Below are 15,949 nucleotides of genomic sequence, written 5' to 3'. Positions count from 1 at the left end.
CCGTGTGTGGAAGTGGGTATCTCCTGTCTTTCTGAACCACTGGTCAGCCAAAGTCTGACTCTTGGTTTTGCGCCTCATCCGCGCGCTGGTTTGCAGAGTTTTCTGTTCATCATGGGCGAGAATCTGATGGCAGTTCTTGGGTTCCCTGGCACACAGAACTGTGAAACAGCCCCTCTCCCTGGCTTTGGCCCAGGGCTGTGTCTGGGGGCTGAGGGACCACCTTCGCGAAAACGTTGCTGGAGCTTCTTTGGCAGTCCCAGTTGGTATCATCCTTCTGCGCCTGTCAACATAGCGTTCTCGTTGACCCGTTTGCTGCAAATGGTAGGCAACACTCTTGGTCAGGCCTGTGCTGGGTGCTGGACACTTAGGCCGACTCCGGGTCTTAGCTGTTAGGATTCGGACTGCATTCAACATGGACGTGCAGAAATCTCTGGTGTGCTAACTCCATTTGCTTTGGATATTTAACCAGTTCCATCCACTGGTTCACTCCCCAGATGGCTGGAGCTGCACCAATATGGAGCCAGGAGCCTTTTCCAGGTCTCCCATGCAGGTGCAGGGCCCAAGGACTTGGCCCATCTTCCACTGCCTTCCCAGGTCATAGCGGAGAACTGGATGGGAAGTGGAGCAGCCAGGACTAGAACTCGTACCCACACGGGATGCCGGCACTGCAGGCAGCAACTTTACCCACTATGCCATAGCACTGGCCCCAGTAGTCCACGGTATTGACTGGCATTTCCCTGACACCAGTCATGTGGGTGCGTTTTCATGCATGTGTTGGACGTCTCTCCTTGTGAGATGTCTGTTACCATCTTTTCCTTTTTGAACCTTTTGTTGTTGAATTCCTTACATATTCTGGATTTTTTTTTTTCCTTTTTGAAGATTTATTTGAAAGGCAGTGTTACAGAGAGAGGTGTGTTCTATCTGCTGGTTTACTCCCCAAATGGCTGTAACGGCCAGAGCTGGGCCAATCTGAAGCCAGGAGCCAGGCGCTTCCTCTGGTCTCCCACGTGGGTGCGGGGCCCCAAGTACTTGGGTCATCTAACGCTGTTTTCCCATGTGCACTAGCAGGGAGCTGGATTGGAGGTGGAGCAGCCAGGACTTGAAGCAGCGCCCACATGGGACGCTGGCTCTGCCGATGGCAGCTCTTCTGCTACGCCACAGCGACAGCTCGGCACGTTCTGGACGCTGGTCCTCTGCCCTGTGAGTGGTTTGCACACCTTCTCTCCCAGTCTGTTCTCTTCGTTTGGTTTCCCTACTGTGCAGGGCTTAGTTTGACACAGTCCTTAGTCTGGTTTTGCTTCTGCAGTCTTACCCAGATGAGTGCTTACCCTGCCTGTCTTGGTGCTCCCGTTTTGATGGGCAGTTTCAGGGCTGGATCTGTTTATTTGTGAGGGGCACGTGCTCTGCACAAGGAGGCCCACTTACCCCCGCTGTCCTGTCACCATTGTCTTTGGGACCTGTCAGCTGCAGGGCACAGATGCCGTTTTGGTTACTCTACTGGGCATCCTCAAAAAGTTCAGGGAAAACAGGTCACATGAAAGGCCGCGTGGGTGGCCAGCACTGTGGCGTGGCAGGTAGTCTCTGCAATGCTGGCGTCCCTTATGGGCACTGGAGTCCCCAGCTGCTCCACTTCCGATCCAGCTCCCTGCTAGTGCACCTGGGAAAGCAGCAGCAGATGGCCCAAGTCCTGGGACCCCTGCACCCATGGGGCAGACCGGAGGCAGTTCCAGGCTCCAGCCTGGCTGCACCCCGGTCATTGTGCCATTTGGGGATTAAACCTGCAGATGAAGATGTCTCATCTTTCTCTGTAACTCTGCATGGAGTTCACTTTTGTAGCAAACAAAACAACACCTTTTGCTTGTATTTCCCCATGGAATTTTGGAAGCACCCCAGTAGCTCTGTCGTCTTCAAATCAGGTGCCGTGAGGCCTTCAGCTTCGTTGTTTTGGTCATCTGTGCATCCTGTGAATCAGTTTTTAAAAACTATGGTTTATTGCAAATGAAGTGACAGCGTTGGGGTGGGGTGAGCTGTCCATTTAGGTTCACCTCCTAAATGCCCACAACATGTAGGGCCAGCCAGGCTGAATCGGGGGCCAAAAATTCCTTGGTTAAATGAATTCCTAGGGTTTTTTTGGTAGCTCTTGCAAATGGGACTTAAAAATTTTTTTATTTATTTGAAAGGCAGAGTGACAGGCAGGGAGAGAGTTCAGTCCCCGAATGACCACAACAGCAGGAGCTGTGCCAGTCCAAAGCCAGGAGCTTCTTCCGGGTCTCTTACACGGATGCAGGGGCCCAAGGACTTGGGCCATCTTCCGCTGCTTTCCCAGGCCTTAGCAGGGAGCTGGATCAGAAGTGGAGCAGCCAGGACTCAAACCGGCGCCCTCGTGTGACGCTGGCACTGCAGGCAGCGGCTTTACCCGCTACACCACAGCAAGTGGGACTTTAGTGATGTCACGGATTCCTCGCTGGGGGTCTGAGAGTGCTGCCTTCCCCAGCTCCGTTGGCATTCCGTGTGCTGCCCGACCGCGCCAGCTCCCAGACCCGCAGCACCGCTGACGTCTGCCTTCTCCCTATGCTGCGGCTGTGCTCTGTCAGACCCGAGTGTGCTCACCCTGTGCGTCCGAGGGCGCCGAGTGCTCTTCCGTCCTCTGGGGAGCTGTTGGGGATTCTGGTCCCTGTTGCTGGGCCGTGCGTGGATCTGCTGTTAGCCTTTCTGGGCGTGTGGCTGGCTGGAGTCCGGCCGCCTGTGCCCACGGAGCAGCACGCGTGGGGCGCCTTCCTTGGCCTCTCTCGCCTCAATCTTCAGAGTGCAGAAAGGCTTGGGGTTGGTGGCCTGACCGGGCAGGCAGAGGGGCTGCCGGCATCGCTGCTGTCCTCCCGTGTGCGCTCCTGTCCCAGGCCTGCCTGGCATGGGTTCTGCTGCCCACCGTGGACTCCCTTCCTGTAGGGATTCGTACAGGTACGCTCTGGTCACAGGGGCCAGCCTCAACAAGCTCTCTTGGGAGGTGGGGTGGGTGTCATGCAGCGAGAACTATTAGCAATACGATTTTATTTAGTTCCATTGGAAACAAAAAACCCCCAATAATGCCTGAACCAAAGGTGCATTAAAATGACCTAAAGGATGTAAAAGAATAGCTCTGAAGGTCACTTGCAGTTTCTTCCTCATACTGGTGCTCTCGCAGGGCAGGCCACGACCCGATCAGATCACGCCAGCGGGCTGCAGCTGACTTGGGAGGACGCTCTCCTGCCAGTGCTGCGGCAGCTGACCCGGGGGCCGGCCTGGAGCGGCGGGTCCTGTCACTGCTCGTTCTGCTGGCCCTCTGTGGCGGACGCCGTCACGGACCCCTGGCCCTTGTTGACGTCGCTGATGCACACCCACTGCCCGTCGACCGACTCCTTCCACAGGGTCACCTGCAAGGTACGCACACGGTCACGGCTCTGGGGAGCATGCGGTCCCCACGTGCTGCAGGCCGACGTCTCCCACGGAGCCACTCTCTGAAACTGATGCCATCTTTTTCAGAGGAAAACGAAACCTGCGGCAGCTCCAGCCGTGTGAACCGGGGTGCACTCCCTGGAAACCAGGCCCCAGAGATGTGCCGCAGGTCTTAGGAGCGTCTGCCCAGCCCTGCGGCCCGTGGGTGGGGGAGGGGGGTGCGACTGAGACTCAGTACATTTAGAACTAGGAGACCACCGTGCTCCGCCAGGCACAGTGTGGCAAGGGCAGGACCCTGCAGCCACCTGCTCCGGGGGCAGCCTGTTTTGGGGAGTGCCCTCTACCTTTTTGCTTGGTTATGGGTTCTGTCTCTTTGATACTTTTTGCTGAGCTAGGTGAACATCACCATGAGGACACAGAGCCCAGTGGGCAGGAGGTCGGGCCTGGGCGTACCTCCCAGGGCCCGGGAGGTGGCTTTGCCAGCCACAGCTGGGCTTGCTCTCGGGGGCTGCAGGCACAGGGAGAGCCGGCTGTACCTTATTGTCTCCCCCGGAGACGGCCAGGATGTTGGCGGTGATGGACCAGCTCACGTGCCACACGACGTCGTTGAACTTGTGCAGCAGTCTGGGGGACCAGGTGTTGCCGGAGGCATCGTCACAAGTCCAGATGAACACACGGCCGTCCTAGGCACAGGCAGGCTGCTGTCAGGAGGTCTGAGGGGCCTCTCGGCTGCCCTGGGTGTTCATCACCAACTCCTGGCCCAGCCCCTGTCCCTCAGCAGCCAGGAACACACCTCCCGTGAGGGAAGCGTCGCCCTGGGCGCTCTATGGCTGCCAAAACCCAGCTCAGGACTGGCGCTGCGCAGCGGGTTACGCCTCGGCCTGCGGTGACCTTATCCTATGTGTGCACCGGTCTGGGTCCTGGCTGTACCACTTCCGAGCCAGCCCCCTACTACAAAGCCTGAGAGAGCATCAGAAGATAGCCCACCAGCTTTGGCCCGGCTCAGCCCCAACGCGCGGCAGGGAGCCTGTGGATGGAAGATTCTGTGTCTCTGCCTTTCAAATAAAAATACTGTGAAACAGAGCATGAAGTCACAAAAACCCTTACCCATTAACAGCAAACCAAACGGGCTTCCGGGCGTTGGCGGCGCGGGCTCCTCCCCCGGCTGCCTGCGCACAGGCACCCGCGGTCCAGGGGCAGGACTGACCTGGGAGCAGCTGGCGATGGTGCTGGTGGGCAGGCCGATGGAGGGGGCCCAGGCCACGTCGCGGACCCAGTCGCTGTGTGCCTCCAGCTTCTGCTCCTCCTTCCACTGGCCGTCCTCCTCCTCCCTGGCGGGGACAGCAGACGGCCTGGGCGTGAGCCCTCTGCAGCACACCCGGCCAGAGTGAAGCCGCAGTTTCCCAGGCGCTCTCCCCACACCCCACTCGCCTCCACAGCTTGATGAGGTTGTCGCAGCCTCCAGACGCGAACTTCTTGGGGCAGGCGGGCCTCTGCCCCGAGGGCTGGTCGATGAGGCTTCCCGGGGCGACGGCGGGCGCCCAGCTGACCGCGTTGCAGCCGATCTGGGGAGAGGGCACCATGAGCCGGGCCCTTCTGCGGACCACAGCGGCCTGCCTCCCCCGTTCCAGGGCCGATGGGGCGAGCAGGGACTGGCTGCTCGCACGGCTCCCACCGGCGTCCCAAAGCAGGGACTAAGAACTCTCCAAATGTGACATTTGTCAAACACGTGGAAGGGAACACACGGGCCCAAAGATTCTGAACATCACAACAAACAGCTCAGGAACGACCCTCAAGCACGCACAAACCACTGCAGACGCACGTGCTGCTGTGTCCCTGTCCTCGTCACGGCCATCACGCAGCCCCAGGCCCTGTGGCACAGTGGGTTAAGCCGCAGCTTGCCATGCCGGCATCCCACACTGCAGAGTGGTTTCAGGCCGCGGCTGCTCCGCGTCCCAGCCAGCTCCCAAGTACCCCTGCCACCCACGTGGGAGACCCAGGTAGAGTTCCCGGCTGCTGGGTGTTGGGACATTTGGAGCGTGAACTAGGGGATGGGAGCTCGATCTCTCCCTCTGCATTTCAAACATACAAATCTTTAAAAGTGTAATAAGGGGCCTGTGTTGCGGTGTAGCAGCTAGAGCTACCAAGTGCAATGCCAGCACCCTAGTGGGTGCTGGTTCGTGTCCTGGCTGTACCATTTCTGATCCAGCTCCCTTCTGATAGCCTGGAAAAAGCAGCAGAAGACGGCTCAAGTCCTGGGGCCCTGTACCCGCGTGGGAGAGCCAGAGGAAACTCCTGCCTTCGGCCTGGCCCAGCCCTGGTTGCTGCAGCCATCTGGGGGAGAGAACCAGTGCAATCTCACTCTCTGCCTCTCTAACTCTCCCTTTCAAATAAGTAAGTCTTAAGAACAAAAACAGAACAGAACATGTCTTTTCCATGTCTGCCTTGGCAGTGTGAGCCTCTTCCAAACACACATTTGGTGTGGCTTTCCCCACTTCTTTTTTTAAAAAAAGATTTATTTAAAAGTTAGAGTTACGGAGAGAAGGAGAGGCAAAGAGAGAGAGAGGTCTCCCTTCCAGGAGCTTCTTCCACGTCTCCCACGCGGGTGCAGGGGCCCAGGCCCTTGGCCATTTTCTACTGCTTTCCCAGGCCACAGCAGAGAGCGGGATCGGAAGTGGCGCAGCTGGGTCTTGAACTGGTGCCCATATGGGATGCTGCGCTTCAGGCCAGGGTGTTAACCTGCTGCGCCACAGCGCCGGCCCCTCCCCACTTCAAGGCTATCGTCCAGGTGCCAGGAAGCTCACTGCCATCTAAATTTTCTTCTATTGCAGGATACTATCACCAAGCACACTACAACTTTTCTTACATGCAAAAGCTTTAACTGTCCCTGTCCTACCCCACACTAGAAGAAAAAAGTTGTGATTTTCATCTACCTGAAAGGCAGCAAGCGAGGTCTTCAATCTCCAAATGCCAGCAATAGAGGCGGCTGGACCAGGCTGAAGCCAGGAGCCCAGAACTCCAGCCCACTCCCACGTGGGTGGCAGGGCCTGCATCAGCTGCTGTCTCCAAGGACACATGAGCAGGATGCTGCCTTGGAGGAGAAACTGGGCGAAGCTGGTAAAAGCTGCCGCCTGCAGTGCTGGCATCCCACATGGGTGCTGGCTGCTCCACTTCCGAACCAGCTCCCTGCTATGACCTGGGAAGGTCCTTGGGCCCCTGCACCCACGTGGGAGACCCAGAAGAAGCTCCTGGCTCCTGGATTCGGATCAGCTTAGCTCTGGCTGTTGCTGTCATCTGGGGAGTGAGCCAGTGGATGGAAGACCTCTCTCTCTGCCCCTCCTCCTTTCTCTGTGTAACTCTTTCAAATAAATAAACATTTTAAAAAACTCTTAGATCTATTTTGAAAATCAGAGTTACACAGAGAGAAGCAGAGACAGCCAGATCTTTCATCCACTAGCTCACTCCCCAGGTGGTTGCAACAGCTAGCACAGAGCCAGAAGCTGCTTCTGGGTCACCCACGTGGATGCAGGGGCCCAAGCACTGCGGCCGTCCTCCGCTGCTTTTCCCAGGCCCTTAGCAGGGAGCTGGGACACGAACCTGAGCCTACACGGGAGGCCGGCATCACAGGAGGTGGCTTTTATGAGAGCCTGCGAGTCACTCTCTGCCTCTGGCCCCATCAGTCCTTCCCCGAGTTCTTAAACACTGTTAACAGTTTGTGTTCTTTCTACTGCACAGTTCATTTTAAAACACCTCTGGGGGCCGGCGCTGTGGCGTAGCAGGTAAAGCCGCTGCCTGCAGTGCTGGCATCCCATATGCGCACCGGTTCGAGTCCCAGCTGCTCCACTTCCAGCCGAGCTCCCTGCTGATGGCCTGGGAGAGCAGCAGCAGATCGCCCAAGTGCTTAGGCCCCCGGCACCGACAGGGGTGACCTGGATGAAGGTTCAGGCTCCTGGGTTCAACCTGGCCCAGTCCTGCTCTTGTGAGCATTTGGGGAGTGAGGCACAAGATGGCTTCTCTGTCATTCTGCTTTCAAATCAACCAATCGACAAAACAAAAACCTAAAAACCCCAGGGTGGTGGGTATTCCAGGAACAGCTGCCACTGGACATCACCGTGACACCTCCCCAGGACAGGTGACTGCTCCCAGGAGAGCGCCACCTGACCGACAGGCCCGTGGCTCGGTGCCGTCCAGCTGTCTGCTGCAACAGCAGTGCTTGCTCGGAAACCTCAGGTGCCCGAGACTCCCCCGTGGAGGGTCCCGCACCCAGACCGCCTGCTCTCCGGAGTTCCCCTGACCTGCAGTCCACACCTGGCACCTGTGGACTCGCTCACTGTCTGAAAGGCAGAAGCGTCGCCCCCTGCTGGTCTGCTCCCCGACGCACACATCAGCTGCAGCGCATCAGGCACAGCCAGGAGCTGACCACTGAGCCATCGCCTGCGCCTCCCCGGGTGTGCAGAGGGGCTGGCAGGAACCCAGGCTCCGACGCAGGGAGCGGGGCTGCTCCTCTGCATGTTCTAACTGCATGTAACTCTGCCCTAAGTACCTGTGTGCCGTTTCTAGCTGACAGTGCTGAAACACAGGGTGGCCAACCCGCCCCTCCCACGTGGGCCTCCGTCCTTCCTTTCTGAGGTCCCCTCCTGTGCAGTTCCGATCTCACACCCAGCAGGTTCCTTCTCTGGGGTGACCCCGGCCCCTCTAGGCCTCCCCGTGGCCCTGCACGGCTGCACCCTCCCAGACAGCGGCCCACAGGCCGCACACAAATGGCCAGTGAGCACCAGAGAGCCACCTGACAGCACCAGCCACCCGGGAAATGCAGATCAAACCACCGGAGCGAGCGCTTCGCCCCACCAGGACAGTGGTGGGTGGCTACAGTCAGGAGACAACCGTCCCCCAGCACTGGTGGGAAAGTACAACAGCGTCATCACCGGCAGCCTCTCACCCAGCTGAACACGGTGTTCCCTACGACTGTGCAGCCGCGCGCCCGGCTGCATTCCCCAGAAGGCAATGCGCACACCAACCTCCACAGCACCGCCACTCGCCACACACAAGCAAACGTCCGCACGCCAAACAGACAGCGCCCATCAGCTGCGACCTGGCTCAACCGTGAGCCCACGGCATGAGGGAGAAGCCAGGCCCGGGACCCGAAGGGTCCAGCACGGGCAGACGAGCGCTGCCCCGGGCTGGGGTGGAGGGCGCCTGCCAGCAGGGTTTCCTTTGGGGCTGATAAAGCGGCTCTAGAAATCAGGGTGCCCACTGTCCAGCTTCGCGAACACTGCACACTGCGAACGCCTCTCCCTCCGAGGGGCAATTCTATGGCACGTAACGTGTAACTTGATTCTGAAAAAGTTAACACGCAACCACAAAACCAGTTCCACTGTCTGCCAGCCGGCCGGGCCCCCACCCTGGCAGGCCACTGGACTCACGGTGTGGGCGTTGTTGATCTTCTTCACCTCCCACTGGCCTTCCCCGGTGTAGGTCAGCAGCGAGATGGCCCCGTCCGAGCTCCCGCAAGCCAGGATGAGGCCGTAGTCGTGCGGGGCCCAGCACACTGAGTTCACTGTGGGGAGGGGGAGGGGCACGGTGAGCGCACAGCTGAGCGGCCGACCAGACCAGACTCCCGTTTCCCACATGCTCGGTCTCAGTCATTTACGAAACCAAGTGCAGGAAACACCTACCAGTCACCGCTAACTCCAGCCTCCCCTACCACAGCGCAGGGACGTGAGCGGCCCCCAGCCGCGGCCAGGGTCGCCCCCACCACCCCCTCGGTCACCTGAGGAGTCGTGGCCCGTCCTTCCTGGGACCTGAGCGGCCCTCAACCGGGGCCAGGGTCCCCCCCTCGGTCACCTGAGGAGTCGTGGCCCGAGTGCTCGTGGGTCTTCTCCCAGGTGCCGCCCTCCTCCTTCCAGATGATGACTTTCCGGTCGTAGGAGCAAGATGCCAGGATGTTGCCATACATGGGGTGGGCCCAGGCCACCTGCCACACAGGACCCTCGTGCCTGCAAGGGGAGGGGACAGAGGCTGCTGCCATGTGGTCAACGACCCAGGTGCCCCGGCCGGGCGTCTCCTTGGGCGGAGATGAGTGACTTCCTGGGCAGGGAGAGCCGACGGCTGCCTGAGCACTTCCACGCGAGAGCCGTGGAGCGTCACTGCCCTCGGGATGCCCTGTGGACGGCAGGACCCCGAGGCCACGCGGCCCTGCGCGGAGTGAGGACTCTGGAAGTGTCCGTGGCCGGCCAGGCAGGGATCTCACCTGCACCAGATCTGCAGCCAGGGCAGCTCCGCTGACTGCGGCACGGGCGTCAATCCCCCAGCAGGTGCGCCTGGGGCTCAGGGGCACCGCAAGGCGGAGCCACCATTCGCCCGCCTTCCCCGTCACCTTGCCGAGGCGGCACTGTCCACCTGGGTGTTCGCGACGGGCACCGCAAGGCGGAGCCACCATTCGCCCGCCTTCCCCGTCACCTTGCCGAGGCGGCACTGTCTACCTGGGTGTTCGCGACGGCCTTCACCTGCTGTCACGCCCCCTGCTGGCTCTGACTCAGGCCAGGGTCACAGGCGCTCTGTGGCTTTACCTCTACCTGGAACGCAGGCGTCCGGAAGGCTCCCTCACAGCTAGGCTGGGGGTTCAGTGTCCGTGCTCGCTCAGGGACAGAGCCGAGAGGACGAGCAGAAGGAAAACCACTGACCACGAGCCAGCAGCGCTCCCCTCCGGGGACGACGGCTCACTCCCGTCCCACGCAGCGCTGACCGAGGCAGTCAAGGACGGGGGTGTGAAGTTTGTCACCGTCTAGCGCCTAACATTCTCAGAGCATAAGAAACTCATGTGGGAGCCGGCACTGTGGCGCAGCGGGTTAAGCTGCTGCCTGCAACGCTGGCGTCCCACGTGGGCACTGGTTCAAGGCCAGGCTGCTCCGCTTCTGACCCAGCTCCCTGGTATGGTACCTGGGAGGGCAGTGGAGGACGGCCCAAGTGCTTGGGCCCCTGCACTCTCACAGGGAGACCAGGAGAAGCTCCTGGCTGCTGGCTTCTGCCTGGCCCATCTCCAGCCCTTGCGGGCCAGCTGGGGAGTGAACCAGCGGATGGAAGGTCTCTCTCTCTGTCTCTCTGCCTGTGCAATTTTGACTTTCAAATAAATAACCTTAAAAAAAAAACAAACTCCCGAAACCTGCAGTGCTGTGCAAGGCAGCACCCTGGGGGGGGGGGGGGGGGGCAACCACAAACATGGGCCAGGGCTTCCGAGAGGAGTGACGTGGTGCGTGTGAACGGCCCTGGACCCCTGCGCAGGCCGACAGGCAGAGCCATGGCCATCCCAACGTTGCCGCCTGCACGGCCCCTGCAGTGCCGCTCCCGAGTGACACGTCGGTCGCCCTGGCTACGCCTGCACACAGCAGTACAGCTTCCACCTGTCAAGGCGGGGCAGTGGCCCCTGAAGGCGGGGCCCACCTGAGGGGGCACACCAGGGCTGAGAGGTCACACCTCGCCAGCCCCGGGTTTTCCTGAGAAGAGCCCCGCAGAGCCGCTGCCTGGCCCACCTGTTGTGTGCTGGGGGCAGCCGGGCGTCCTCACTGCTGAGCACACTTCGGGGTGCCTGGAACCCGGGCTTTCACTTCCTCCCCTGCCTGTGCCCTGGCGGCGCCCGCCCCCTGGGCACTCACCCTCTGAGGTCAGCGACGAGGATCTGCCCTCCGTTGCGCACATCGAAGATCTTGACGGACCTGTCGGAGGAGCAGGTGGCCAGGCGGGTGCCGTAGTAGTCCATCTGTGCGTCGTGCTGCAAAGGGAGACGGGGAATTCTGGGGGCCTGCGGGGGCGGGGCAGTGCGCACACAGGGGCGGGGCTAGCGTGGATCACGGTCTACCCACTTGGGACCGGCACCTCAGGCGGGAAGCCGGCAAGGCGGCCTCCTCACTGCTCTGCGAGGCCGCAGCCAGCTGGGCTCACAGACCCTTTGGGCTCCTTCCTCCATCTGGGCCCTGGGTCCCGCACGGGTCTTTGTCCCTGGGTTCCCTCACGCTTGTCCTTTTCCCAAGGAGCGGGCCAGTTACTCAGACACTGGCACCACCCTCGGATGCCCACAAACCACCCAGATCCAGGCCTGGCCCTGCCCACGGTTCTGAGTTCATCTGCGGCACCGCGAGTGGCACCTGCTGCAGAGGCCACTGGGAAGGCTCAAGGAGCCGCTGGATGACGAGCGCTTAGCACGGGCCTGGCGCACAGCGAGCAAGTTCCTCACTGCCGCTCTGCTCACCTGCTCCTCAGACCACACCGTGCAAGCGGGGCACAGCGGCGGTCTCCCCCCGAAGAAATGGAGGCCTGCTAGCTAAGCCGCTGCCTAGGGAGCCTCAGACCCCCGCCCCTGGTACCATGTGGCCGACAGCTGAACCACTCCTGAGGGAGTTCAGGCGACCTGAGCAACCCAAAGCGGCGGCAGGTGACAGGCCGTGAGGGCAGCAACGCAGGCAGGAGACGCTGTCCGTGGCCCAGGGACCCAGGACCAGGTCTCGCTCCCAGGCTGCCGCACGGCGGGGCCAGAGTATTCCTCCTGCTGTGGACTTTAGCCCCGGGCCTTCTCCTGCGCCCTGCCTCGGGCCACGCCCTGCATGAGGACTCCTGTCTGCTCTGCTGTCCCACAGCAGTCCTCTCGGGCTCCGCCTTTGCCAGTGGGGCCAGGCTGCAGTGGCAGGAGGAAGACAGAGGGGAGACCAGCGGCAGCCGGAGGACCGAGGGCCTGAAGCTACCATCGGTCCCCAGAAAAGGGGAGCCCGCACGACCAGGGCCCTGCCAGCTCACAGGGCACTGCCGGGAGGCGGACCAGCCACCGCCGCTGAACCACCCATCGGGGAGGGCGACGAAGAACTCAAGCGCTTCCTCTCACAGAAACGGGCCCGCGGCCGCCGGCGAGTACTCACAATCATGTCCTCGTGCGAGGTGTCCACGGTGTTGATGACGGACACCTACGACCAAAGACAGGCAGTCCATTACCCAGCCGTCACCGCGCCCCTCGCCGCGTCTGCGCCCCTCGCCCAGGACAATCGCTCCAACGACCTTCTTTGAGCCAACACGAGCGGCCTTGCCCTTGAGAAACGTGCACAAAAGTCACCCTGACACGGCAGTCAGCTCTTCCCGCGGGGGCTTCCGGGTGCGCAGGAGCCGGCGGGGCTCAGCCGCTGAGGAGGGACTGGCCGGGTGGCACGGGGAGAGAGCAGGCTGGGGAGGGGTCTCAGAGCACGGATGGGGCCAGACGGGGCTCGGGGCTGGGGGCCGCCCAGCCACCGCTGCCCTCCTGGGTGACAGAGCACGGGGCGCCCCGCAGTTGCTGATGAACAAAGCGCTGACCCTGCAGACTGCGCACTTCATCCGGGCTTCTCTGCGGCCGCTCCCTCGCCTGCCACTTGCGGCCTCCAAGGCTGCAGAGCCGGGAGGGCTGGGCCACCTCTGCCATGGCCGGCCCCCTCCTACCTGTCCTGAGGTCCAGCTGCAATTTCAGATGCCCAGCTGGCTGGCGCATGCTGCACCCTCAGCACCATGGTCCGCACCCCACCAGACGGGGAGCCCCCTGGAGCCACGGTCTGAGTCATCTGCACTTTTTTTTTTTTTAAAGCTTTATTTATTTATTTGAAAATCAGAGCTACACAGAGAGAGGAGAGGCAGAGAAAGAGAGAGAGGTCTTCCATCTGCTGGTTCACTCCCTAACTGACCACCATGGCAAGAGCTGGGCCCATCCGAAGCCAGGAGCCAGGAGCTTCCTCCTGGTTTTCCAACACAGGTGCAGGGGCCCAAGGACCTGGGCCATCCTCCACTGCTTTCCCAGGCCACAGCAGAGAGCTGGATTGGAAGTGGAGCAGCTGGGGCCGGCGCTGTGGCATAGCGGGTGAAGCCGCTGCCTGCGGTGCCGGCGTCCCATATGGGTGTGGGTTTGAGACCAGGCTACTCTGCTTCCGATCCAGCTCTCTGCTATGGCCTGGGGTAGCAGAAGATGGCCCAAGTGCTTGGGCCCCTGCACCCACATGGGAGACCCAGAAGAGGCTCCTGGTTTCTAATCCGAGCAGCTCCAGCCGTTGCAGCCATCTGGGGAGTGAACCAGCAGATGGAAGACCTCTCTCTCTCTCTCTCTGCCGCTCCTCTCTCTGTGTAACTGTGACTTTCAAGTAAAATAAATAAATCTCAAAAATAAAAAAAGTGGAGCAGCTGGGACTTGAACCAGTGCCCAAATGGGATGCTGGCACCACAGGTGGTGGCTCTTCCGGCTATGCCACAGCGCCCGCCTGTCACCTGCCCTCTTGAATCCCGAAAATCCCCAAGCACAGCGCTTTGTCAACAGAAGGCAGGGGCAACCGCGTGGGGAGTGAACAGTGCACACTAACGGGCAGGGGGCGCTTCCTTGGCCCAACCGCTCTTCCCTCAAACTCCTGCACAGCAGAGGGGACCGAGGAGGACGTGCTGGCTAGGGAGGGTTTCTTGGCTTGCTCAGCCCGAGAGCTCAGGCATGAAGTCTGAGGCCGTGCCCTGGGCCAGGGGCATGGGGGCCCTCGGGCATAGGTAGGCCGTCCATCCCAAGCAGGCTGCCCGCTGTGGCTGCAAAGCCTGCCTGCCGACCGACCGGCATCTCCCCACTGACAGCTTCCGCGCGGCCTTAAACCACACCCCAGGGTGGGTGCAGTCTCACCCAGAGCTGGCAGGGAAGGGGCTGTGCCCCAGGGGAGACAGACCGGCTCCAGGGGACCCCGCTATCTTGTGTGACTTCGTGGCTCTAAACCAAGCGTCGAGTTCGCTGCAGTCTCTCACCCAGAGCTAGCAGAGGAGGGGGCCGAGCCCCTAAGGAGACACGAGCCCCAAGCCGATGTGAAACCCCCGTCCACCGGCGCCCCCCAGAATGACCCAGGAACAGCCGGCAACCCGGACACTTCCTGCAAGCCCGGTGGGCTCGCGGGCTCCGCCTGCTCTCCTGTGGGACCAGGCGCTCGCTTGGTCGCTTGTCAATCAAAGTTTCTTTACTAATAAAAGTTTCTGCCTCTTTGCAAGTTGTTTCCCGGCTTTTTATCTGTCTACGAAGCTGAGGAAAAGAACGCACAAGCCCCCGGAGGCGTGGAACGAAGCCGCGAGCAGGGCGGCAGCAGGGCAGTAGAACGGGGGCCATGCGGAGCCCGCCGGGTCCCTCCGCCCACCCTGGGCTCCCAGCGTGGGCCCCGCGGGGCGGTCACCGGGGCACTGAGAGGCTCCAGGGGCCGCGTGGGTGGACGCTGGCAAACCCAGGAACCGCAGACGCCACCGAGAACGCCGCGGAGGCCAGAGCTGGCTGCAGGTCCGGCAGGGAGCGCCCCTTCCTCACCTCCCCAGCACCCACCACGGCCGCCGGGTGAGCGGAGGAGGGAGTCCCGAGAGGTAGCCGCATCCTAGGTTAGCAAAGCACCAGAGACCGCCAGCGCGCCAACCGTGGGTGCTTTAGCGGCGACCCCGACACCTGGAGCCGCCCACAGCTGAACGTCACTACGAGTTCCCGACGCTACTCAGGGTAACTCAGCACCCAGCCCCTTCACTAGGGGCCCGCGGCGTGGGCGTCCCACATGCGCGCCGGTTCGAGTCCCGGCTGCTCCACTGCCCATCCCGCTCCCGGCTGATGCCCCCAGGAAAGCAGCGGTGCACGGCCCACGTCCAGGCCACTCTCGCAGTGGATTCGCGAAGCGCCCACCACCCCGGAGGCCCACTCCGCGTGCACCTGCGCGGACTGGCGGCCGGTGGCTCACCTCCAGCGTCCCCACAAACCGCAGCTCGCGCACCGGCCCGGCAGGGCAGGCTGACCGCCGACACGCCCGGAACCACGGGCCCGGCACACGCTGGCGCCTGTGCTGTTTCGGCTTTGGTTTCCAGCGGCTGCGGGGAGCCGAGGGCAGCAGCGAGGCGCGGCCCGCAGAGTTCCAGGAGGTCCCGCGCCGCCCCTCCCGAGGGCCCGCGGGGCCCAGGCCCGGGGTCCCCGCGGCTCGAAGCGGTGCCGAGGAGCTGAGCAGCCCCAGCACGCGGGCCGAGTCCAGGAACCCAAGACGGCCGCGACACCGGCCCGAACGCGGCCCCCAGACTCACCATGGCTGCGGCGGCTGCGGCGGACCCGGGCCTCGGACGTGGCAGCTCCCGGCGGCGCCTCCAGCAGCTCACTTCCGGCGCCGGGTGAAGGCGCCGCGCCGGGCCGGGCTCCGCTGCTTCCGGGCAGCAACACGCTCGCCCCGCACGAAGGTTCCGGGCATTCCGTATCGCCCTCTCCCGGGGCCCCGCCCCTGGGGGGCGTGGCTCTGATAGCCGTGGCGATCGCGAGGGAGGGCGGACTCTGGCTGCCGTGAGGTGGCCGACGGGGTGATGCTCACTGGTCACTCCTCCGGCCCACCTTGCATGAAGCCAGGTGACTGCAGAGACTCCCCACTGCCCCTTCCTGACCCCCTGGGGCCCCGGGCGTCCATCGGGCGTAGCCGACCCTCGGGAGGGTCGCAGTGCCTCCGTGTCCTCTGTGAGAGCCCCAGCTGGACATGGT

The 15,949-nt window shown here is 62.0% G+C and overlaps 1 protein-coding gene across 3 annotated transcripts; it reads right to left on the bottom strand.

Moving 5' to 3' along the window:
• Positions 1–3,031: 3,031 nt before the first annotated feature.
• Positions 3,032–15,767, bottom strand: SEC13 (SEC13 homolog, nuclear pore and COPII coat complex component). 3 transcript variants are annotated; one of them, XM_070051113.1, is made up of 9 exons: positions 15,508–15,767; positions 12,339–12,383; positions 11,085–11,200; positions 9,277–9,428; positions 8,856–8,989; positions 4,860–4,997; positions 4,640–4,759; positions 3,969–4,115; positions 3,032–3,410 (listed from the first exon to the last, which is right to left on the bottom strand). In XM_070051113.1, the coding sequence occupies exons 1-9, from the start codon at positions 15,508–15,510 to the stop codon at positions 3,297–3,299; spliced, it is 969 nt and encodes a 322-aa protein (XP_069907214.1). In that variant the 5' UTR covers positions 15,511–15,767; the 3' UTR covers positions 3,032–3,296. The 3 variants fall into 3 exon arrangements, with proteins under 3 accessions (XP_069907214.1, XP_008248147.1, XP_069907215.1); XM_008249925.4 differs by having other exon boundaries at positions 4,640–4,763; positions 4,864–4,997; XM_070051114.1 differs by lacking the exons at positions 11,085–11,200; positions 12,339–12,383; positions 15,508–15,767 and adding an exon at positions 9,915–10,821 and having other exon boundaries at positions 9,277–9,831.
• Between the last annotated feature and the right edge of the window lie 182 nt (positions 15,768–15,949).

This window comes from Oryctolagus cuniculus, chromosome 10, assembly GCF_964237555.1.
Source record: "Oryctolagus cuniculus chromosome 10, mOryCun1.1, whole genome shotgun sequence".
Taxonomy (NCBI): Eukaryota; Metazoa; Chordata; class Mammalia; order Lagomorpha; family Leporidae; genus Oryctolagus; species Oryctolagus cuniculus.
Note: the sequence above shows the minus strand (reverse complement) of the source record. Positions and strands in the feature narration are given on the sequence as shown.

Bases quoted from the DNA above. Each gene is read 5' to 3' on its own strand.
- SEC13 (XM_070051113.1), bottom strand. The intron at 9,429-11,084 runs GTGAGTGCCCAG...CTCCCCTTGCAG, and splicing joins CTCGTCGCTGACCTCAGAGG to GCACGAGGGTCCTGTGTGGC. The intron at 4,998-8,855 runs GTGAGTCCAGTG...CCCTCTCCCCAG, and splicing joins AGATCAACAACGCCCACACC to ATCGGCTGCAACGCGGTCAG.